Source organism: Rhinopithecus bieti, unplaced genomic scaffold, assembly GCF_001698545.2.
Source record: "Rhinopithecus bieti isolate Rb0 unplaced genomic scaffold, ASM169854v2 scaffold_9581, whole genome shotgun sequence".
Lineage (NCBI taxonomy): Eukaryota > Metazoa > Chordata > Mammalia > Primates > Cercopithecidae > Rhinopithecus > Rhinopithecus bieti.
Window position 1 is genome coordinate 837,840 of NW_016806413.1, and position 25,359 is coordinate 863,198.

The 25,359-nt window shown below is 54.3% G+C and overlaps 1 protein-coding gene across 12 annotated transcripts in view; it reads right to left on the reverse strand.

The window, feature by feature from the left end:
• ZFYVE28 (zinc finger FYVE-type containing 28) overlaps nt 1–25,359 on the reverse strand; it is a 153,380-nt gene continuing 128,021 nt past the window's right edge. For 11 of the 12 annotated variants that reach the window (XM_017876242.1, XM_017876241.1, XM_017876245.1 and 8 more), the window contains 5 exons: nt 4,542–4,696; nt 3,651–3,767; nt 2,071–2,175; nt 1,709–1,812; nt 1–1,254 (listed from right to left, as the gene is read on the reverse strand). In XM_017876242.1, the coding sequence (XP_017731731.1) occupies nt 1,123–1,254; nt 1,709–1,812; nt 2,071–2,175; nt 3,651–3,767; nt 4,542–4,696 (613 nt within the window). In that variant the 3' untranslated portion in view covers nt 1–1,122. Of the gene's footprint in view, nt 1,255–1,708; nt 1,813–2,070; nt 2,176–3,650; nt 3,768–4,541; nt 4,697–6,008; nt 6,217–25,359 lie in introns of those variants that run through there. The other variant, XR_001886403.1, reaches the window with a different exon arrangement.

The following is a 25,359-nucleotide window of genomic DNA, read 5'->3' on the forward strand; positions in this document are numbered from 1 at the left end:
TGCAATTCTTAAATAGATTTATGGAAATGGCTTCAAATTACAGCATTTAGAAAATAAATATAATCTCAGTACATAATATTTCTTCCATTATATACTCTCCCCCCGACAGAAGCCATTTCTATGCATGTGTACTCCACCGGTAAATAGTAATTAGATTTTATCCTAGAAAAGAAGCAGTAGGTGTGTCATCTCCAAAAATAAAACTGCAATCGTCATTGCAATGTGAAGCCTGAGATTTAAGCCTGAGGAGGTGTCTGCTGGGGCCACTCAGCTGCGGCAGCTTGGGTCCCAGGCCACTTTGGGGTCTGAGGAATTGGGCCAGGGTTCCAGAGGGTGCAGAGGGAAGGGGAAGTGGTGGCCGAGATGGCAGCCCCAGGCGTCCTGGCTGACTGGTAAGCCCGACCCAAGGCCCTGAGCAACGTCTGCCTGCGGTGTCAGTGCCTGGTCAGACCCCCACGCCGTCAGCAGGGGGACAGTGGTGAGCAGACACCAGGAGCACCCTGCCCGCTTAGGGGACCACTAGGTCAGCTTCCCGCATCGCCCCACTCCAAGAAGAGATGAGATGCATGTTGTCTAGTCAAGTCCTGAGGAAGGATGGTGAGGGGTGATGGCTGGGGAACGAGGTGGGCAGCTGTTGGGGAGAATGGGCAGCCTGCATTTTGGGTTTAGGAGGCACATGGGGAGCCCTGCTGTGCCGCAGAGCCTGTGGAGTGGCCCTTGCTCTGGCTTCCAGATTCACCACAACAGCAGAGGCGGCAGAGTGGCCCCACTGTTGTACAGCTCTGTCACCCACCCCGATTCCCATAGCCCCAGCAGAGCTCCGAGGGACCAGTGGGGAGGGCCCAGCCCTTCTCTGCCACGCACCCTGCCCTGAGGCAGCTACCAGGCTCCTCCGGGTCCCCTGCTGGGCAAAGCTGACCTCCTGTTGGCCCTTGCGGCGCGGGGACCCTGCGGGGAGGCCACGATGGGCGAGACAGAGGCTCTGGATGTTCTAGAGATCTGGGCGGCCCCGCAGCAGCAGGGACAGCAGCCTCATGAGACTCAGTGAGATCGCCTGCAGCATGGCCCCACTTTCGTGGGGGTTCCTGGCCCCGGTGGGCTGGGGCTGCCCCTGGCGCCACGTCACAGGCCGGCCTTGTCGCTGTAGAAGGGCGTGACGTGGAACATGTAGCAGTGGGTGCACACTCGGACCGGCTTCACCTGCCCGTAGCGGGGCAGTGGTGCTGAGTGTGAGGAGCAGCGCGAACAGAAGATCTGGAATGGGGTTGGGGCAGTGAGGGTCTGCGGCAGGCCAGCCCCACCCACGTTGACTCCTCACCCTCCCACACACCTGCCCACCCAGCTCAGGCTGCGTTGGTGGGTGGGGACTGCCCAGCCCTGGGTGCCAGGGGTTGTGACCTTCAGGAGGCTGGGCTGTATGAGGGGCCCACCTCCTGCACTAAGGCTGCTGCAAGCTCCTGTTCACACTCGCTGTCCCCTCCCTGTGGCTGGCTCTGCAGCAGCTGGGACTGGACATGGGCACCATCCAGGTCCCCATGGTCAAATGCCTAGAGTCAGAACAGGGCCCAGGACCTCCAGGAGCCTCTGCACAAGACCCCACAGGCCTCGCCGGCCTCCTTGGGCATCGGTCCTGACTTCCAGACCTCAGGCTGTGTCCATGGAAGCCCTTGGATGCTGGGGGACCCTCCATGCATGGGGTCGCACCCACCTTCCCGCAGCTGCGGCAGTGGTGCTTCCGGCGGATGACGGTGAAGGGCGCTTTGCACGCCATGCAGAAGCCACAGGCCTCATCTGGCACCCACTCCGGGGGGTCTGTCACAACAGCAGCAGCGTCACATCAGCAACGGCAGGGGCAGGTGGGCTGGGCCGGGACCCTCAACCCACCCTGGGCCGCCCTTCCCAGACTGCCAAGCTGCCTGGACTCCAGCCAGCCTCCAGGGGCGGTCTCCCAGCTCCCACATGCCCAGACCGGGTGGCCTGCAGCCCCTCCCCCAGGAGGAAGGCTCCCCTGGCTCCTACAGCCCTCACTGGTGTCTAGTGCAGTGTCCTGGCCCAGACCCTCCCACACACCTTCAAAGTCCCCGTCGCGGGTCTTGGCTGCCAATTCAGAGGATGACAGGGTCTCCTGGCACAGTGCACAGTCCTCCAAGGCCGCACTCCGCAGAGTCTGGGTGACTGGTGGAGAAGGAGGGGTCGTCGGGATGTGGTGAGGGAGGCGGGGAATTGATACCAGGCCACCTGCACCTGGTCGGCACAGCTGGGGGCTTCCAGCAGTGGGGCAGCTCCCCAAGCCCACTGGCAGTCTCATGGCAGGTGGCACCACAGCAGGGTGGGCGCTGATCCTGGCTGGGGGGTCTTCCTGAGCAGGGGCCTCTCCTTTGCACAGCATGGGGGCCCAGAAGCCTGTGGCTGCTGCCTCTGATAGGGGCATCCAGCCCTGGGGCCCCTGCATGGCACATGTGTGGCCAGGACTCTAGCTCACAACCTGTGTGTGCAGAACAGGGCCATGTCACCTGCCGTCTCTGAATCATGATTTCCAGAAGGCAGCCCTGCCAACCTCCCTGGTAGAATGCAGCCTGGCAATGTGGATTCCACAGGGCAGAGCTGGGTCGGCACATGGGCTCCTCTCTGCTGGCAAGGGTATGCCCTGCTGGGCCAGGGCTCCAGGACCAGGCAGGCTGCCCCATGTGCCCGGACACCCATGAGCAGAAGCCCCTGTGGTGAGGGACGGCTCTGCTGGAAAAGTGCCTCAGCTCAGCACCAGAGCACTGGGCACGGCGAGCAGGGGCTTAGCCCCCTTTCCTGCCCTGGATCCCTCCCTGTGCCTAACCAGTCCCTGCCCTGACGCCTTCTCCCTCCCAGATAATGTGGGCACACGTGTGAGTGGGAGCGTATGTGCACATGTGTGCGTGTGCTGCATGTGGGTGTAGTGTGCATGGGTGTGGGTATGCATGAGTACGTGTGCATTTTGTGAGTGGAACGTATGTGCACATGGTGTACGTGTGTGTGTGCATGGTGTGGGTATGCATGGAATACATGTGTGCACGTGGTGTGCACGTGCCTGTGTGTGAATATGACTGTGAGAGCGCCTGTTGTGCTTGTGCTGTGTACAGCGTGTTGACACTCAGCAGCTCATGGGCAGCAGTGGACTCCTTTCCACCCCCATAGAGAGGTGGGTTTCGGGGAGGGCTGCCTTGAGCTGCTCGAGAGCAGCATTCGGTAGAAGTGACGCGGCACCACAGCTGAGTCTCATCCTTAAGAGGGAGGGTTTGGGCTCTCCCAGCCTCCATCAGAGCCAGAAGTGAAGTCACCTTGCTGCCGCACGTGCAGGGGACAGTAGCCAGGGCTGTGGGCATGAGCCAGGGGCCCTTGCCCATCTGCTCGTTTGCAGGGGTGGAGTGTCTTCCTGGGCAGGCAGCCCATCTGGGCACTTCCTGGGACTGCTGCTGTGCCCCTTGGGTTTCCAAGCAGGCAGGGCAGCCTGGCACATTTGGAGTGCGGAGGTCATGGGACTCTGGGGTCAATGATTGCTTGGTCAGGGCCCTATCTGCCCAGGGCCAGAAGGTAGAGATTTCTGAGCACCCCCTCCCTGTGGACAGGGACATGGCCACCAGTGCAGGCCTCAGAGCCCGTCCTGAGTGGGCACTCACCCTTCCTTAACTTTTCCTTGTCGTCTGTTTCGGGCTTGGTGGCCATGACCTCAAACAGTGTTTTAAGAATACTTCTCAGGTCACTGGCATAGTTCGTCTGTAGCTGGTCAGCCACACCTGAGGGAGGAAGACCACAGTAACAGCAACAGAAGGACAGATGGAAGGAACTGTGGAGGTTGGTGCTGCAGGCTGGGCGGACCCAGCCAGAGCTCACAGCCCAGGCCGGTATGTTCTCAGATCAGTCAGGGAAGGAGGCGCCCCACCCCCCTGGGGCAGGATTCCCTTGACAAGAATAAAAACTCGGGAGTCAAGAGAGAGCAGGGGAAGGGAGAGGACCAGACAGACAGCCCTGCCACAGTTGGTCTGCCACAGACATTCACGCCTTTTATGCACAGGTCACAGCCATCACCGCTAAGCTGGCCGGGCCATGTGCTGAGGGACACTTACAGAGCCCCTGCACTGTGCCCACCCCCAGGCCAGTGCTTGTGACTGTCACAGCCACTCAGGCATCCAGATGTGTCTACCTGCAAAGCATGTCCTCCTCCCGCAGGCACAGCCCCCAAGCAACCTACATGGTTGGGAGCCCAGGGTGGACCCTGTCCAGAGGTGGTGCGTAGTGCCTGGCTCTTCTGCCCCCCATCCCACTGCCCCTGCCGCCACTCCCTGGAGGAAAATGCCTCCCACCCTCACCTGCAGATCCCCTCCTCCTCCTGCCTGTGTGGGATCAATCCAGCCTTCTCCATGAACAGGAGTGCTTGCTCCTTAGGGGCAGAGTGGGCTGCCGTTTACAGGAAAGTGAGGGGGAGGCTGTACACGCCCCGCCTGACCTCCCCTAAAGTGCAGCCCATGTGTCCTCAAGCCATACACTGGTCTCAGGCCCTGACATGGCACCTGAAATGCAGACGAACAGGCGGTGGATGAGGTCGTGGCTGCCGTGGAATCTGGACCGGATCTTCTCTCTTGTGGCCTGTGGAGCGACATGCGTGGCTGCTGGGGCCACCTCTGGCCCCGTCTTGTCTGAGGAGCAGGACCCAGCCGCAGAGCTGCTGCATGGAGAAGGAGACACCAGCATGTGGGGTAGGGCACAGTGAGGGGCTGTGGAGCCTGAAGGTCACTGGTCAAGACAAAAGTCTGTGTCCTCGCAGACACCCACCCCACAGGCATCTATCTGTTGCCCAGATACACAACTTTCCTATAACTTCACCTAAAACGTCCTCAGTGTAACACGCTCACCACGTACGCCAGGTGGTGCAACAGGGCTCTGAGCCAGTCCCAGGCCTATTCTGGGCCTTTGATTTCTGCTGGGCCTCCTGGAATTGACAGCTGGTGGCGACTCACCCACTGAGGCTGCACTCCTGGCTTAATATCGACCGGCTTCCCCAGTGGAAACGTCAACTCACCTTTCACACCTTTTCTAATGGCCTGAGTGTCAGGCAGCCCCCACAAACATCTCTCCTCACCCTAGCCCCTGAAACCTGTGAACGTGACCTCATTTGGAAAAGGGGTCTCAGCAGGAGTAATTAAGTGAAGCATCTGGAGATGAAGAGATTGTCCTGAATGATCCGGATGGGCCATAAGTCCAATGACAGGAGTCCTTAGAAAGAGTCCTTATAAGAGGCAGACACAGAGGGCGGGGAGCCCATGTGACCACAGAGGCCGAGACCGGAGATGCGGCCCCAACCCAGGGAACACCTGGAGTCCCCAGAAGCTGGGAGAGGTGGGAGGAGCCTGCCCTGGAGCCTGCGGACTGAGGCTCTGCCAGAGTTTGCACTTCTGGCCTCCGACTGTGAGACAGTTGCTAGGGCTTAGGCCAGTCTGTGGTGACAGCAGCCTCAAGAAACGAATACAGGATCCCCCGCCCCCACCTACACTTCCCGTCTCCATCTTCCCAGCAGCTGCGTCCTCAGCTTTTACCAGATTTGCTGTTCAGGGGTTCCATGGTGACCCTATAAATCATTCACAGCTGGGCCTGTACTAACTTAGGGGGTTCACCTCGCCCAACTCTAGGGGTACACCCACTGGCCCTCTCATTTTAAAATAATTTACCTCCTATCATATCTTTTTGTCCCATTTTCTGGGAAATTTCCCCCAACTCGTTCTTCTAATTTTGCTCTTGACTTTTAAATTTCTGCTATCAAGTTTTAAATTTACTGCTGTTAACTGTTGTTTCATGGATGCAAAATCTTTTCTCTACCTAGAAACATTCAGATACTTTTTTTCGGTTGCCATTGGCATCCTGCGCAGCCTCTTTTGGAGGGCTTGGCTCATTTATCTGGCCGTGTCTCATGCCGAGCCTTGCCCCAAATGTGACCTGTGCAAAAATAAGAAGAGTGTGGGTGGAACAACAGGAGCCTTCACCTTGTGGGTGGGAGTGGCAGCTGGTGTAGGCACTTCAGAAGAAATGTTCGCACCATTTCAGTAAAACCAGGGCTGTCTACACTCCGGAGCGTGGTGGCCTCTGTTGCTGGCACACACTGGAAACATGGGTCTGAGTCTGTCTGCAGAGATGCACGGTCTTAGACGCAGTGCTGGGGGTTCCAGTGAAACGCTGGACAGGATCCCAAGTCTGCCAGCAATGGAATGGAAGACCCATCGTGATCTAATCCCTCACCGGCAGAGGCCACAGAGGCGGAGGCCAGCCACGGCCCTGCCAACGTGTGCAAATCCCGCATGGCGTGAGTGCTTTCACACACCGTGGGAAACACACAGAACTGCCTGGTATCTAATTTAGGGACACAGCCTCGTGACGTAAACCCTGCAGAAGCACAGAGGCATGACACACGTGAGAATTCAGGGCAGCGAGCTGCGGCAGATGTGGGGAAGAGGCTGGAAGAGTCCCCGGAGCTGCTCAGGGACCCCTCCCTCATGGGGATGTGCTAACAAGCTGAATATTGACCGGAACGTGGGGGCACAGTGGGAGGCCTGGGGGGCCTGGGTCCATGGGACGGAATCCTCTGCTGGGACCCCAATAATGCTCCATGGCTCTCCCCTCCCATGTGGTCCAGGTTCCACAGATGAAGCCCCTGCCTTCAGCTTGGGGGTGTGGGCCTTGCTGCCCTCTGCCCTGGGAGCTGAATAAGGGAGGGGCCTTCGCTGTCCAGGATGTCAGCTTCCACTCAGTACCCCCAGCCTCATCAGAGCCTTACCCAAAGGAACTGAAATTTGGAACTCAGATACTTGCACGCCCACGTTCGTAACAACCAACAGATGGCAACAACCCAGGTGTCTGTTGGCAGAGGCGTGGATAAACCAAATGTGGTCCATCCATACAACAGAATATTATTCAGCCTTAAAAAGGAAGGAAATTCGGATCTAGGCTACAGCATGGATTAATGTTGGCAAGATCATGCTGAGTGAAATAACCCAGCTACCAAAGGATGAGTCCTGCATGATGAGTCCCTGACACGAGGTCCTGAGAGCCATCACGTTCATACAGACAGAAAGTAGAATGGTGGGTGCCAGGGTGGGCAGAGGTCGGGGATTGGGGGGGAGTGAGTGATGGGGAAACAGTTTCAGTTTGGGAAGATGGGGATATTCCGGAGATGATGATGGTGACGGTCGCACAGCACTGAGTGTGTTCAATGCCATGAAATTGTATGCTTAGGAAAGGCTAAATAGTAAACTTTATGCTACATATATTTTACAAAAAATTAAAAACATGAAAAAAAAAAAAAGAATTGGGGCAGGGAGAGAGCAGAGGAAAGGGAACGGAGGCGGCAAGTACATGGCAGAAGGCCGGATTGGCATGGCGCCCGACGCAGAAGGCTCGGGGGTGTTATTACCCAAAACTACTGAGCTATGTGCTTTAGAAAGGTGAATTTTGTGGTATGTATGTTATATATCAATAAAGGCTTTTTTAAAAGACCACTTGTGTTTAGATATGGTAGCAATAAAGTGAAAGTGAAATTAAGAAAACAATCCTTAGTCCTTTACAACAGCATAAAAAAGATTAAAATACTTAGACTAAATTTAACCAAAGAAGTACAAGAATCATACACTGAAAACAACAAAACATTGTTGAAAAATATTAGAAGACCTACATAAATGGGAAGACATCTCGTGTTCACAGATCGGAAGACAGCATTGTTGAGATGGCACGACTCCCCACATCAAGCTACAGATTCAACGCAATCTATACGGAAGTGTCAGCTGCCTTTTTTTCTTGCAGAAATTGACAACCTGATCCTAAAATTAATATGGAAATGACTCAAGGGACCCAGAATAGCCAAAAGAAAAAAAAAAAAAACCAAGTTGGAGGACTCACCCTTGTGGTCTGCAATGTGGCATGAGAGAGCAGGAATCAAGACTGTACGGCACCAGCATAGGACCGACATACAGACCAATGAGACCGAGACTCCACAAAGAACCCCATACGCTTACGGGCCGTGGATTCTCAGCAAATGCGCCAAGACCACCCAACGAGGAAAGAATAGTCTTTTCAACAAATGCTGCCGGAAAACCGGAAACACACATGCAAAAGGATGAAGCTGAACTCTGACCTCATACCACATACAAAAATTCACTCAAAATGAATCAAATATCTAGATGTCAGAGCTAAAACTCTAAGGTTTTTTTTTTCTTTTTTTTTTTTTGAGATGGTGTCTCACTCTGTCACCCATGCTGGAGTGCAGTGGCACAGTCATGGCTCACTGCAGCTTCAACTTCCCTGGGCTCAAGCGAGCCTCCCATCTCAGCCTCCCAAGTAGCTGGGACCACAGGCATGCACCACAGTGCCCGGCTAATTTTTGCATTTTTAGTGGAGAAGGGGTTTCACCATGTTGCCCAGGCTGGTCTTGAACTCCTGGGCTCACACAATCCACCCACCTCGGCCTCCCAAAGTGTGGGATTACAGGTGTGAGCCACGATGCCCAGGCTTAAAATTCTTAAAAGAAAACATTGAGGCCGGGCGCGGTGGCTCAAGCCTGTAATCCCAGCACTTTGGGAGGCCGAGACGGGTGGATCACAAGGTCAGGAGATCGAGACCATCCTGGCTAACATGGTGAAACGCCGTCTCTGCTAAAAAAAAAAAAAAAAATGAAAAAGAAAACATTGGAGTAAATATTTGTGGCGTTGGGCTAGGCCACAAAGCATGGGCACCTAAAGCATGGGCAACAAAAGAGAAAACAGATAACTGGACTTCATCAAATTGAAGACTTTCTGCTTCATAGGACACCACCAAGAAAGTGAAGAGAAAACCCACAGAATAATTTTTGCAAATCATGTGTCTGATAAGGACATAGTATCTGCAATATAGAAAGAACTCTTACAATCCAACAACAAAAAGACAAAAAAAAAAAAAACTACTGAACAAATGGAAAATAGATTTGAATAGACATTTTTCCAAAGAAGATACACAAACAGCTAATAAACACATTAACAGATGCCCAACACCCCTGTCAGTCAGGATGTGCCAAAAAAATTACAATTAAATACCATTTGATTTATTAGGATGATGAGGATGTCCCCCTGCCAAAAAAAAAAAAAAAAAAAACCCAGAAAATATGAAGTTGTGGTGAGGAAGGTGAGGACGTGAAGGAACTGGAATCCTCATCTCTTCCTTGTGGGAATATAAAATGGCACAGCCACTTAAGAGAACAGTTGAACGGACAGACAAAATGTGGTCTATCTATATAATGGAATAAGTGTCAGCCATAGAAAGGAACGCAGCATTACACATGCTACCGTGTGGATGAGCACTGAAAACACCATGGTATCATCCCAGCCCTGTGGGAGGCCGAGGCGGGCGGATCACTTGACATCAGGAGTTTGAGACCAGCCTGGCCAACATGGCGAAACCCCGTCTCTATTGAAAATACAAAAATTAGCTGGGTGTGGTGGCACATGCCTGTAATCCCGGGAGGCTGAGCAGAATTGCTTGAACCTGGGAGGCGGAGGTTACAGTGCGCTGAGATTGCGCCATTGCATTCTAGCCTGACGACAGAGAGAGATTCCATCTAAAAAAACAAAAACAAAAACACACCCATCGTGCTGAGTGAAAGAAGCCAGTCACAAAAGATCACATACTACGGCCGGGCGCAGGGGCTCACACTTGTAATCCCAGCACTTTGGGAGGCCGAGGCGGGCAGATCACAAGGTCAGGAGATGGAGACCATCCTGGCTAACACTGTGAAACCCCATCTCTACTAAAAATACAAAAAATTAACTGGGCAAGGTGGCAGGCGCCTGTAGTCCCAGCTACTCGGAGGCTGAGGCAGAAGAATGGCGTGAACCCGGGAGGCGGAGCTTGCAGTGAGCCGAGATCGAGTCACTGCACTCCAGCCTGGGCGACAGAGCGAGACTCCGTCTCAAAAAAAAAAAAAAAAAAAATCACATACTGTATGATTGATTCCATTCACATGAAATGTCTAGAATAGGCATAGGGGCAGAAATGCCCCATAGGGGCAGAAGGCAGATCTGTGGTCAGCAACAGCTGAAGCGGGAGGGGAACGGGGTGACTGCTAACGGGGAGGGGTTTTCTTTATGGGGTGATGGAAATGTTTTGAATTAGACAGTGATATTGGCCGTACAGCCTCATGGACGTACCAAAAATTACTGAGCTATACATCTAACAAACAACAGAAGAGAATGTTTTTCTTGTAATCACCCAGCAAACTCATATGCAAGAAATAGCTCATAAGCTGTTTCTGTTTCGCTGTCCATCGACAGTAGGTTGACTCAATACATTAGGTCATATCCATCTGGTGAAAGAATCTGCAGAAGGATAGTTCACTGGAAATGTTAAAATATGAAATGAAAAATGTAGCATTTAAAAAATTAGAGGCCGGGTGCGGTGGCTCACGCCTGTAATCCCAGCACTTTGGGAGGCCGAGGTGGGCGGATCATGAGGTCAGAAGATCGAGACCATCCAGGCCAACACGGTGAAACCCCATCTCTATTAAAAAAAAAAAAAAAAAAAAAAAATTCCCCGGGGGGGGGGGGGGCGCCTGTAATCCCAGCTACTCAGGAGGCTGAGGCAGGAGAATGGCGTGATCCCGGGAAGCGGAGCTTGCAGCAGTGAGCAGACATCATGCCACTGCACTCCAGCCTGGGTGACAGAGCAAGACTTCGTCTCAAAAAAAAAAAAAAAAAAAAAAAATTAGAGGCCAGGTGTAGTGGCTGATGCCTGTGGTGCCAACACTTATTGGGAGGATGAGGTGGGAGGATCACTTGAGGCCAGGAGTTCAAGACCAGTCTGGGCAACATGACAAGACCCCTGTCTCTACAAAAAATACAAAAATCAGCCAGGCATGATGGTGTGCACCTGTAGTCCCAGCTACTCTGGAGGCTGAGGTGGGAGGATTGCTTAAGCCCAGGAGTTCAAGGGTACAGTGAGCTATGATGACACCACTGCACTCCACTCCAGCCAGGGCAACGAGCAAGACCCTGTCTCTTAAAATAAATAAATAAAATAATGAAAATAAAAATTAGAGATATCCTATGTATATAAATGACACACTGGGGAAGATACTCCAGGTAAGGCATTAATCTTACAGTTACTTGAGTAGTAAGATTACAGGTAAATTATTCTTTTCTAAAGTCTCTTCTTGGATCAAGTATTGCTTTTGTGATCAGAAGAGATGCCATTTCAAGAAGAGAGGAAAGTGCCTGCCGGCAGCAGATGGCACCCTCGGGCCCTGCCTGTGGTGAGGAACCTGTTTCCCTGTGAAAGGAGAAGCCCTCGGCAAGTATTCAGTCCCACAGCTCCAGCCCCTTGAACCACGCCCCGAAGCTGGGAAGGCTGTCTGGACAAGCCTCCTGCTGCTGAAGCACCCCTGGAGGTGAGAAATCAGGGGAAGGGCCCTGACATTCAATAGTGGGTTGAGTGAGGCGTAAGAACAATGGCCTCTTCCAGCAGGTTGAGACTGAGGCCAGGCCAAGGCTGGCCGATTGCTCATGGGTGGGTCAGATCACCTACCGCCATCTCACCCCCCGACGTCCTTCACTTACCACAGGAAAGGCCCTCTCCTGCCTTCCTGCCCTGGTTGGCTGGAAGCTCTGGTGGCGCGGGAGGGGGAATGGTTGGACAGAGAGAGCCAAGGGGCTCCATACGGAGATGTCGCAGGCAGAAAAACCAGTGAGGCACTGCCCAAGGGAAGTGGCTGGGCTTGGAAGGGCCAAGGGGATACAAGAGAACAGAGTGGGGAGGTAGAACCCAGGATTTCACCGAGAGCGTGAGCCTGGGTCCTTCTGGGTCAGCCATTCCTGGGGCCATGTGGATGGGTGTCTTCCTTTGCTTCCTGCTGCTATAGAGTACCACAGTCTAGGTAATTTAGAATGAACAGACATGTTTTTGGCTCACAGTCTGGAGGCTGGGAAGCCCAAGGTGGAGGGGCCCCATCTGACGAGGGCCTTCTTGCTGTGTCACCGCATGGAGGAAGGCATCGCATGGGCAAGAGAGAGAGGAAGGGGGCCATGCTCACCCTTTATAAGGACCCCACTGCGGCAATAACAAACCCACTCCTGTAATAACATCAATCCGCTCAGGAGGGCAAAGCCTTCATGACCGAGTCACCTCTTAAATGTCCCACCTCTCAACGCTGTTGCAGTGGGGATCAAGTTACCAACACACGAGCTTTGGGGCCACATTCAGGCCACAGCAGGGGCACTACTTGGATGCCAGTGGCCCAGGAACGCTGCCTTTGGAAAGGTGTTGATCCCCTGTGGCCAGCTGCTGAACAGAAAGGGTAGGGCCATGAGGAGGACCCCAGGGGTAGATCAGACGCTACGTGTCCCCTGAAAGCCAAGTCTACTGGGGGAGCCGCACACATTAACCAGACAGAGCCGAGAAGTGAGCTGGTGCCCAGCGGGTCCATCCCTGTGGTGAGGAAGGGAACAGTATGGGTGAGATACGGCCACAGTTCAAGACACAGACAGAGGCTGGAGGAGTGAGGGGCAGCACCTACCCTGCCAACAACTTCCTGTGTCTCACCACAGAGTGTGAACCCTTGTCACTGATATTCTCAAGTCAGTGGATCAATATCACTTCAGCATGTTCACCCGGATGTCTAAAAGTCCAGCCACCTTCCGCAGCTGCTAGACACTCCCTCACCGGCTGCCTGAGTGTTGCTTCCTGCCACTCTCTTACAGAAGGCGGCACAAACTCCCTGCAACAGCCCCGCTTCGGTTACAACTACTAGGAAATGTCATTCTCTGGTAAAGAAAGGCAGTGCAATTCTAAACGATCACATCGATACCAAAGGCTGACCAGCCTGTGTCTTCAGCTATGCCACAGGCCACAGGACAGGGGCCAAGTTTCCAACGTGCTCCTCTTGAACAGGACACAGGGAGGGTAAATGGCTGATGTCATCACTGGGGTGGGAAAAGCGGTGAGGGGAGCCTCTGAGATGTTGGGAACATGGAACACTTCTGAATTCAGCAATTGGATAGAGCAGAAGAGGGAAGTTTACTGAACTTATAATTTTAATTCCAATTACTATGAAAAAGAAAGACCATAGCAAAGCCCAAATGAATCTGATGCAGAAAAGAATTTAGCAAGTGTGTATGCAAACAGAAAGGCAGGACCTTGCCACCTTGAACCTCTAGGAGTCTGTGAAAGAAGAGAAGGTCAACTTTGGAAAAACTAAGAGCATCACAGGATGTTTCTCATCGTGACATCAGATTAATTTTTGAACTCTTGACACCATTTGCAAAGGCTAACAAAGAGAAAAACAGCCTATAATCCCAGCAATGGGGAGGCAGAGGCGGGAGGATCCCTTGAGCCCAGGAATTCAAGGCTAGCCTGGGTAACATAGCAAGGCTCTGTCTCTAAAGAAAAATAAATAAATAAAAAAGAAAAACAAAGAACAACAAGAGTGACTGGTAGGCTCCAGAGGCAAGGTTTCACTGTGCTTGGATGTGGGAAAATTTGCAGCTTGGACATTTGCACAATCACATAGCAATTCTAATGAGCCACCTTGGGCCCTGACACAAACGGTGGGCTGGCTGCTTCTTGTAAAAGTCATCCATCCATCCATCTATCCATCCATCCATCCATTCATCCATCCATCCATCCATCCATCCCTCATCCATTTATCCATCCATACCTTTACCTATTCATCCATCCACCCACCCATTCATCCACCAATCCATGCATCCATCCATCCATCCATCCACCCATCTAATCATCCATCCATCTGTCCACTCATGTACCCACTCGTCCACCCATCAATTCATCTACCCATCCAATCTTCCACTCATCCACCCACCCATCTACCCACCCACCCATCCATTTATCCATCTATCCATCCACCCATCCAGCCACCCATCTATCCATCCATCCATCCACCCATCCACCCACCTATCCATCCATCCATCTATCCATCCACCCATCNACCTTTACCTATTCATCCATCCACCCACCCATTCATCCACCAATCCATGCATCCATCCATCCATCCATCCACCCATCTAATCATCCATCCATCTGTCCACTCATGTACCCACTCGTCCACCCATCAATTCATCTACCCATCCAATCTTCCACTCATCCACCCACCCATCTACCCACCCACCCATCCATTTATCCATCTATCCATCCACCCATCCAGCCACCCATCTATCCATCCATCCATCCACCCATCCACCCACCTATCCATCCATCCATCTATCCATCCACCCATCCACCCACCAACTCACACGTCCATTTACCCATCCATACATTTACCTATCCATCCATCTACCCATTCATTCATCCACCAATCCATCCACCCATCTAATCATCCATCCATCTATCCACCCACGTACCCACCCATCCACCCACCAATTTGTTTACCCATCCATCCATCCACCCATCCACCCACCCATCCATCCATCCACCCATCCACTTATTCATTTGCCATCCATCCATCCATCCATCCATCCATCCATCCAACCATCCATCCACCCATCCATCTAACCACCATCCATCCATCCATCCACCTGCTCTACAAACATGGACTAAGCATCAACTATGATCCAGGAATCACATAGTTCAGCCCTTAGGAGCTCATGATTTGATGGCAGAGATCAACAGATGAACAGTTAATTATCACACACATGGAAAGTGTAACGGAGGAACCATCAAGGATGTTGTTGTGGGAGGTCAGAGGGGAGACTCCTCACTCAGGCTGGAGAGAGGTCTGGAGTGCCAGGGAGGGTTCCTGGAAGGTGCAGCATGAGGACAGCTTGAATGAAGGCTGAGAGGTGGGAAGCAGCCCACAGACTGTAGGGAACCCCCTGGTGATGCTGGGAGAGGCCAGGCAGCGGTTGAGGCTAGGTGGAGGCCCACTGGGAGGGCCTTGTGAGTGTGCCAGGCAGTTCAGACCTTGGCCTGTTGGTCAGTGCCCCCAGAGGATGCTCCACAGAACGCAATTCCTATAGGCTACACTTGAGGGAAAAAGAGTTTGAGGAACACAGCATAGGTGCTCTCTTTCTTGGAGTCACAGCATCCACATTCATTGACATCAATCGACAGCTCAGGCTCGCTGTGGAGGACCTGGCCACATAATACCTGATTCACGCGTGTATGCAGTGGAGGGAGTCAGCCAGTCTGGAAACAAGTGTTCAGAAATGAGACCATTTCCCATCGTGATAAAGGCCATGTCGCCCAGGCTGGAGCACAGTGGCATGATCATGGCTCACTGTAACCTCAAGCTCCGGGCCCCACGTGATCCTCCAACCTCAGCCTCCCAAAGTACTGAGATTACAGGTATAAGCCACCATGCCGGGCCTGGAGCTTTGAAGACCATGATAGGGAGGAGGAGAGCGTGACGGGGCACAGTGGTGGACAGCCCAGCTTGCAGAGGAAGCATTTTGGTGGAGATTTCACCAATGAGATGGAGAGGACCTCAGTAACAGGATTCTGAGATGGGGTGAGCACAGCCTCCCAGGAGTCAGAGGTAAAGGACTTGCTGCCTGGTCACACTGGCCACCAGCCCAGGACAGTCCCACAGTCCTGGATGCCTCTGGTTCCCCGAAGGAGTTGGAGCCTGCTGGGACATCTTGTCTCCTCTTATGGTGCCCCACAAAGACCTCCAGGGGGCTGAGTCTGCAATGCATAAACCCTGGCTTTGACTTCCTTTGTGAGTCCTGGAATCAGGGAGGGCTGAGACACCCTTCCAGGAATCAGCTCTGGAACTGTCTGCCAAAGTCATAGCAGCTCAGCTCAGGCCACAGTGGAAACCAGCAGCAGGTAGACCCCTCTTCTTGGCAGGTGCCCTCAGAGTCTAGCATGCCAAGGATTTAGCAGGGAGGCGCGAGTTAACTGTCTGGGGTTGAACTGGGGCCCCCCACCAAGCTCATATGTTGAAGTCCTAAACCCCAATACCTTAAAATGTGACCTTATTTGGAAATAGAGTCATTGCAGGTGTAACTAAAGTTAAGATAAGGTCATACAGGAGTAGGGTGGGCCCTAAGCCAGCTTGACTGGTATCCTTACCCATGGGGAAAATTTGGGTACAGGCCCACACATGGGCAGAACCCCACGTGGACTGAAGGCGGGGGCTGGAGTGATGCTTCTGTAAGCCAAGGAACACCCTAGATGGCCAGCAAACCCCCTGAGGCTGGAAGGCAGCCTGGGACAGATTCTCACTTATGGCCCTAGGAGGAACCAGTCCTGCTGACACCTTGATCTCGACTTTTGGCCTCCAGAACTGCAAGACAACAAACGCCCCCGTGATTTAACCCACCTGGCTCGCAGTGCTTCGTCACAGCAGCCGGGGGAACTAACGTGTGGCGCTGACCCCACATGGCGCCGACCCCATGGCTGCGAGGCCTTTGCACTGGTGTCAGCCCTAGTAACTTCCAGCAGCAAGTAAGCCGATTTCTTCTGAATAGGCTGGAATCTTCCTGCTTCCTTTCCTCTCCAGCCCCTTGCAAAGTCATTCTCTCATGGTTTTCCTGTGTGACTTGTGTTCCCAAGGAAGTTGGTCTTCTCACCACAGCTCCTGACTGCAGCTCCATCACCCCTGGGTTGAGCACAGGCTGGGACTGAGAAGGAGACAAACGCTGCTCCGTGACCAGGGCATCCTCAGAAGGGCTGCTGCCACTGCAGGCCAGAATGAGGGACAGAACCGAGGGACAGGAAGGAGGGCTGGACCAGGCCAGGAGGGCAGGCGCCCATCCCGGAAACAGCTCAGCGGGGAGGGAGGGAAATCGAAGCTGGGATCTCAGTGCTGCCCCGCCCTGGTCAGCTGGCCGGGGTCTGCCCAGGCTGCTGTCCCTGTGGTCCCCACAGGCAGGCACTAGCTTGGTCCGCAGGCCTCTCTCCCAGACGTGTCATCTGGTCTCGGCGCATTCTCTTGGAGCACCCTCCAACGCCCACGCTCCTCTGGTCCCAGGGTGTGGGCACAGGCCCAGGGGTCCTTCCAGACACTCTGGCCCAGTCACTGCTCCCCCACCCATCTCCAAACCTGCTCCATGCAGGCACTCTAGGGGGTGCAGGGACAGTGGCCTGAGATTTGCTGCTGCAGGACTTTGGTCCCCGTGGGGAGCATGGGGTCAGGGGCCAGAGCAGCGGGGAGAGGACAGCCCCTGTGCGGGCACTGACTTACTCGTTCTCTCAGGGTGGGCTGCACGGTCCTCACCCCTCGGTTCCTCCCTCCTGGCCCCCAGGCCAGCCCTGCTTCCTGCTAATGAGACCTAAGAGACCTCAGCAGGAGGATGCCAAAAAAGCAGCAGGTCAGAGGTCAGGTCAGAGGTCAGCCCCGAGGCCTGCCCTTTGCTGGGGGAGGGGGGCATCAGGCATGGAGGATGTCAAGTGCTAAGCTCCACACCGGCCACCACCGCATCTGTCTCTTCTCAATCAACAAGAAGTGATGAAATAAACCTCAGCCACTCCAGACAAAAGCGCAGTCCATGGCACCTGGATTTCAGCCTGGGGAGACCCTGAGGAGAGAACCCAGTCGTGCTGAGACAGGCATCTGACCCGTGGACGCTGCAGGACCCTTACTCAGAACTGCTTATCCACAGCCCAGCTAGCTGATGCAAAGCTGAGACGTGGGCTCTTGGTGGAGCAAATGTGGTCTCTGCTTCACCAACGCCAGGTGGGATTAGGGAAGGAGCTCAGCCCTCGGCTGCTGACTCTCCAGCCCCTGCTCTCTGCTATGTCCTGAAGACAGGGTGGGGGGTGACAGGACGGGTGAGGGGCTGGAGGCACAGGATTCAGATGTCATGGTGGGCTGAATGGGCCCCCCAAAATGTGAATCTGTGACAGTGACCTTTTTTAGAAAAAGGTTCTTTGCAGATGTCGTGAAGTTAAGGATCTTGAGATGAGACCATCCTGGACTATCTGGATGGGCACCAACTCCAGTAAGTGTCCTTATAAGAGACAGACACAGGGAGGGGCCAAGAGAAGATGGAGGCCGAACTTGGAGTGACCCCACCACAAGGCAAGGAAGTGCCAGGAGCCACCAGAAACTGGAAGCAGCAGGAGGATCGTCCCCTAGAACCTTGGGCTGCAGTGCCACTCCGTCAGCGCCCTCATCTCAGATGCCTGCCTCCAGAACTGGAAACCAGCAAATCCGCATGGTTTTAGGCCTCCCAGCTCCTGGGTGTCCTGTTACAGCAGCCCCAGACAGGCATCTAGAGGTGGACTCTGTCATCCGATCCTAAGAGCATTTCTCACCCACTGGGCGACCCTGGGCAGGTTATGTGGCCCAGAGCTTTGCTCCCTGAGCCACAGACCAGGACAGTAAGACAGCCACTGACGGGTCAGACAAGTGAGATCCTCTCAGTGGTGTGGATGCGGCACAGAGGCAGCAAGGGCCTCGGGCCTCACGTGCAGCGGCCGTAGGACAGGCTGAACGAGTCCTGGCTTAAGTCCCTGAAGGGCCTCTAAGTCTGCAGTCACTCTTTCAACATCCAGGGAAAGTGCTTTGCGAGGAGGAGGCGGCGTTGATTTGCTGTATTCCTTCCACAAATCTTCCTTTCTCTGTGGTGACTGACATGAGGTGGCTGTGGCTGGGGTTCCCTGTGCAGAGGCCAGCACACATCACAGATCTCCAGGACGTCTGGAGCTCAGCAAAGGAAGGGGCGTCCCAGGCGCCCTTGGGACCTCACTAGGTCTCTGGAAGGGAGACAGCCCCTCCCTGCCCCCGCCCTCCCGGTGCCTTTTGTGATGTGGACACCGCTGTGCTTCAGCGGTGGGGGCTACAGGGTGAGGGGGGCACTCTGAGGGGGCAGGGGGAGTCACTGTAGGACCTGCAGTGTGGTTCCAAAGTACTGAACATAAGGAGACACTGGATATGGATGCGTGAATGCTCTGAAAATTAGCTATTTTCCCATCTCCTCTAATTCAGCGGCATTGCCTTGATGTCTCTTGGGATTCAGTTAGGAACACGAATTCCTTTATGTTTTTCACACTCCCCCCACCCCCACTCCTGTCTGGCCGGGCCCTATCAAGGTGCAGCGGGCCTAGGAAGGCAGAAGCAACTGGCCTGTGATCAGAAGCCCACCAGCCCCACGACAGCAAGGCACAATCACCATACAGCAGGGAGGACTTCCTGGAGGTGGCCTGGCCTGGCCTGAGCAGCGATATGGCCCTACCCGGCCCTGAGTCCACGAAGGCCCGAGGACCTGCATCACCTCCCAGCCATGATCACTGGGTACAGGGCCTCCATCTCCTAGGCCCCTTTGTGGCCCCAGAGCTGGCTCCCAGGAAAACCAACAGGTGAGACTAGAACAGGGACCCCATCTCTAATGAGGGCAAGTCCTGATCTGCACAGTGAGGGGGTGGGCCAGGTGAGCGCCTGCTACACAGTGGGGGAACATCAGGCCCTGGGCTGGGTGCTGGGGCCACAGTGGAGGCTGTGGGCTGGCAATAGGAGGAGACCCCCAAGGGGACCTGGGCACGTGGCTGCTGCTCCAAGGGGAGGTCCTGCCGTGGGGAGGGTGTCCTCAAGCTGGGCTGGGGAGTCACAGGTTAGCCAGTGTGAGCTGAAGGCCCTTGGGAATCACCACCTCTGCCATGTGGGCAGGGAACTTAACCTCCCAGGGCCTCAGTTTACTTGTCTGTAAAACAGGAAAGTGAGGCTGGGCGCAGTGGCTCACGCCTTTAATCCCAGTACTTTGGGAGGCCAAGGCAGGAGGATCATTTGAGGCCAGGAGTTTGAGATCAGCCTGGGCAGCACAGTGAGACCCTGTCTCTACTAAAAATTAAAGAAAAGATAGCTGGGCATGGTAGCACGAGCCTGTGTTCCCAGCTACTCAGGAGGATCACTTGAGCCCAGGAATCCTAGGCTGCAGTGAGCCATGACTGCACCACTGCACTCCAGCCTGGGTGGCAGAGTGAGACCCTGCCTCAAAAATTAAATTAAATTAAATTAAATTAATAAAATAGGAGTGCTAAGGCTGGGCGTGGTGGCTCATGCCTGTAATCCAAACACTTTGGGGGGCCCAGGTGGGAGGATCACTTGAGGCCAAGAATTCGAGATCAACCTGGCCAACATGGCAAAACCTAGTCTCTTCTAAAAATACAAAAATTAGCTGTGGGGTGGCAGGTGCCTGTGATCCCAGCTAGTCTGGTGGCTGAGGCATAAGAATGGCTTTTTTTTTTTTTTTTTGAGACGGAGTCTCGCTCTATCGCCTGGGCTGGAGTGCAGTGGCCGGATCTCAGCTCACTGCAAGCTCTGCCTCCCGGGTTTACGCCATTCTCCTGCCTCAGCCTCCCGAGTAGCTGGGACTACAGGCGCCCGCCACCTCGCCCAGCTAGTTTTGTATTTTAGTAGAGACGGGGTTTCACCGTGTTAGCCAGGATGGTCTCGATCTCCTGACCTCGTGATCCACCCGTCTCGGCCTCCCAAAGTGCTGGGATTACAGGCTTGAGCCACCGTGCCCGGCCAAGAATGGCTTTAACCTGGGAGGCAGAGGTTGCAGCAGGCCAGGATGGTACCACTGCACTCCAGCCTGGGTGACAGTAAGACCCTGCCTCAATAAATTAAATTAATAATCTAAAACAGGAGCACGATACTGCCCACACAGCGTCCTTCGAAGAAGGGTGCCCCTCAGCACATACGATGCAGGGGTGGGGTAAGTAGGTGCTCAGGTCCTGGGTGTGGCCCTGGGCCGTGTAACATGGGCTGAAGCACAGCCTCCTCAAAGTGAGGGGGATGGTGTGTGACAGAGGCTGAGGCCGCTGGGCCAGACCTCAGGGCCACAGCCTCCTGCCACCTGCTGTCATCAAAGAGGCCAGCCCTCTGCAGGGTCAGGCAGCTGGTAGGCATCAAGCCAGGTACTGCCCCACGCTGTCAGCAGCCCTGTCACCCCCAGGGTGATCCTCCTGCCTTGGGTCCCAAAGCAATGGGATTACAGATGTGAGCCATAGCACCTGGCCTCGCCTTTTACAGACAAGTAAACTGAGGTGCTAGGAGCCTAAGTTCCTGCCCAGACGGCAGAAGTGGTGATGTCCAGGATCCCTGTGGTGACACAGCTGACCACAGCCTGCGGGGGCCTGTGCATCATGCCCCAGGACACTTGTGGACCTGGGGCTCAGGAGTTCCTGGAGATGTCTCTGGTCAGTCACCATGGTGGTGTCCAGAAGAACTCGGAGAACCTGAGTTCCCCTGAGCCCCCCAATCCTCATCACCCATGGGGGACAGCCAGGCTGTGGTCAGCGCTCCTCATCCCAGGGACGTTCTGCAGAGGCTAAGTGGGGGGCAGACACAGACAGACCATGGACAGGCCCAGGAAGCTGCTGTCCTCACGGAGGCCAGCCCAGCCCAACAACTGACAGACAGCCAGGCCTCAGCCAGCAGCGTGATGGCAGGCCCCGTCGGAGCCACTCCCCAGTCGCTGGGCCCCCAGGCTGTGCTCCGGGGGAACCATTGTTGCAAGCTGTGCTCAGGGGGCAAGGCCGCCCATGCTGGCAACCGGAGCCCAGAGAGAGCAGCCCATATGGGGATGGCCTGGCAGTCCCCAGGCCCATCCCACCTGGAAGGTGTGTGACCACAAGCCTGCCTGCCTCCTCCGAGGAGGTGGGGTCTCCTCAGCTACAGAATGGGCTTCAGAGGATCAGGTGCAACAGCGCCTGGTGAGACACACAGGTTGCAGGCCCCACGGGCCACTTTCCCAGTCATCATGGTGACCCTCCATGGATCCCGTAGCTACCCTGACAGTTCCTGTCTGTCGGCCCTCTCCAGCTTTGTCCTCTCGTAAGGATGCCACACGGCTCACTGATGGCCCCCAGGAGATGTCTCCAAAAGCCAGGGGCCATGAGTAGGTGCAGCAGAGCTGGGTACGACCACACCTTTCCCCTGGCCCCAGAGCAGCTGCTGACACCCACGGCTCACCAGGTCCTTCAAGAAGTCGGCTCCTCCGGGCCGGCCTCACCCCTCTCCTGCTGTGGGACAGGGGCCACACCAGGGCTGGGCCAGGGGCCGGGCATCGCCTTGGGGTGCTCACCTGGCCCCTGCTTCCCCTATTAAGTCCAAGCACAAGCCAAGCAGCGGTGGGGAGGGGTGGGGGCCATAATCTGATCCCTCCTGGCCCAGTCCTGCCTGGCCAAGATCTGGGCTCTGGGGACACAGTGAGGCCCAGGCCTAGACATGGCCCAGTTCTTGAAAAGATCCCACTATTATTATGGTCTGGGAAGCTATTCTTTGTTTTTCTTTGTAATTATGGAAGCAATACATGTGCACCCTAAAAAACGAGGAAAGGCAGATTAGTGAAAAGAGTGCCTGCACGTGTGCTCCTGCCCCCAGCACACGCGCAGGAGGAGCTCCTGTCGCCCTTCTCGTCTCGCACCTTGCGGGCGCTTTCGTTGCTTTAAAAAGCTCTCTGAACAGAAGCCGCCACAACTGGCGCGTCACAGAGCGGCGGGTGCAGTCTGCGGAGGACCGCCTCCGGGTCTCCCGGTCTCCGGGTCTCTGGCTGCAGTAACCCCGTGCTTGAAACCGCTTCCTCTTGCTTTCGGCTCAGTGAAGGTGGGAGGAGATGCTTGGCTTTCGAGAAGGGGCTGTTCCCCTGGAATTTTCCTGGTCCCACGGGGTGGAGGGAAACACCCCCTTGAGGATGCTTCCTGGAGCCACTGGGGAGCAGGAAGCTAGCACCCTCTCACCTTCTTGGGCTCAGGGGGAGGCTCCCTCCCTTTCCAGGCTCCCCGAGGAGGGGCTAATGCTTACTGAGCAGGCTCCACTCCAGCCAAAGCCCCCGCTTCCACCCCTTGATGGGCTCCGTGATGCCGCCAGGAGCAGGGAGTAGGGCCAGAAGTGGCCTTAGGTCCCCCCAGCCCCCGCCTCAGACACTGCTGTGTGCTGTGTCCCTCACTGAGAACTGTCCTGAGGGACAGCACTGGGGGCCCCGGGGTCGGGAGAGCAGGAACTGAGAGCCGCACCTCAAAGAGCAGCACTACAGGCCTGGACTCTGCCCAGCTCCTTCTCCTGGAGCCCCCCAAGAATGGCAGCACCCCACACCTGCCGATGCCCATCCCACTCCCCACACACCTGGTGGAGGACACGAACCCTGCCTGGCTGGGCCCCAGCATCTGTGCCTTGGGAGGCTGAGGCACACCTGCCAGGAGGCTGACAGCCACCTGCCAGTCCATAGGGCTGCACTGGGCCAAGGAGCTGGGGTGGGGAGCAGAGGAGGCAAGGCTGCAGGGCAGGAGTTGCAGGGAGAGTCAGGGACGTGAGTGTCCCAATGAGCCAGGCTCCAGCACATCCTCCCAGGCCTTGCTGCCTTCCAGTCTTCAGAGCCACCTCCTTTCCACTTACCCTAGAGCCAGGACGTCTCCCAACCAGGGTCCTCAGTCACATCCAGGTGCTCTGGGATGTGGCATGGGGGGCTGAGAGGATGCCATGCTGCTGCGCCTGAGAGGCACAGGCTGAACCTTGGGATGGGTCCTGCAGGCGGCCAGAGAGTTGGGTTGGAAGGGATGGTCCAGCCATGAAACAAACAGGAATACCACAGACATGGAGACTCCCACCTCGAAGGCAGCTGTGGGACTCAGTGAGACCCAGCTGGCAAAGCTCCCTACAGCTTTGTCCAGGCAGCTGAACGATGGTGGCTCCATGCCAAAGGGACAGGGAGGGAGGCCACAGTATAGAGCGATGCTAGCCCGAAGGGCATACAGGGACAGGAGCAGGAGGGCACGAGGGGTCCAGAGGCAGGTCCCCTGGTTTGGCAGGGACAAGGGAAGCCGATTGCAGGGGCAGGGCTGTGGTGAGGGCCAGGTCAGGTCATCAAGGGCCTGATAACGTGTCAGCACCTCTGAGGGGACATCAGGAGGATGGAGCAGAGTCGACGGATTACTCGATACTGCAGCAAAGAAACTCCATTCACGGAATAAGATGATAATTCAACAGACAGTCTGCTAGAAAGACACTGATTTTGTAGTCAAAAATCTTCCCACAAAGAAAACTCCAGGCCCAGATGGCTTCCCTGGTGAAGTCTATCTCACATTTCAGGCAGAAATAATGCCAGTTCTACACAAGCTCTTCCAGAAACCTGAAGAGGTGGAGCACTCCCCAACTCATCCTAGACAGCCATGCTCCCGCACCAGAAACAGGCATGACAAGAAGACAGCTGCCTGACAGTCCTCTCAGACAGATGCAAAATCTTACTGAAGTTTAGCAAATCAAAGCCAACGGTAAATCCAAAGGATAATACCTCATGACCGTGTACAGTTTGCCCCAGGACTGCAAGGCTGGCCGAACATCTGAACATTAATCAATGTGATTTATCACATTAATAGGCGAAACAGGAAAACCATGTGATTATGTCGAAGAATGCAGAAAAAGCATTTGAGAAAATCCAACATCTGTTCTTGATAAAAAACAAACAAAAAACCTCTCAACAAATTAGGAATAGGAGAGAACTCCTTTTCTATTTTAGAAGATGAAGGGCATCTGTGAAAATCCTACAGCTCAAATCACACTTAACAATAGATACTGAATGCTTGGGAATGAGGCAGAATCATCCTGCTTCATTGTTTTCATTCAATGTTATATTGGAGGTTCTGGCTGGTTAAAAAACACAAGAAAAAGAAATACAGATAGGACATGCAATTGAAAACAAGCAAAACTGTTTTTCTTCTCAGATGACAAGATCATCTAGATAGGAAAACTGATGAAATCTTTGAAAAAACCATAACTAATAAAGTGAGTTTAGCAAGATCAATCGAGAAGATTAATCTTTTAGAAGATCAATCTACAGGCCGGGCGCGGTGGCTCAAGCCTGTAATCCCAGCACTTTGGGAGGCCGAGACGGGCGGATCACGAGGTCAGGAGATCGAGATCATCCTGGCTAACACGGTGAAACCCCGTCTCTACTAAGAAATACAAAAAACTAGCTGGGTGAGGTGGTGGGCGCCTGTAGTCCCAGCTACACGGGAGGCTGAGGCAGGAGAACGGTGTAAACCTGGAAGGCGGAGCTTGCAGTGAGCTGAGATCCGGCCACTGCACTCCAGCCCAGGCAACAGAGCAAGACTCTGTCTCAAAAAAAAAAAAAAAAAAAAAAAAAAAAAAAAAAAACAAAAAAAAAAGTTTAAAACAAAAAATTTTCACAAAAAAAAAAAAAAAAAAAAAAAAAAAAAAGATCAAGCTACAAAGATCAGTTATAGCCATATATATTTCCAATGAACAATTACAAATTAAAATTACAAAACAGGCCGGGCGCGGTGGCTCAAGCCTGTAATCCCAGCACTTTGGGAGGCCGAGACGGGTAGATCACGAGGTCAGGAGATCAAGACCATCCTGGCTAATACGGTGAAACCCTGTCTCTACTGAAAAATACAAAA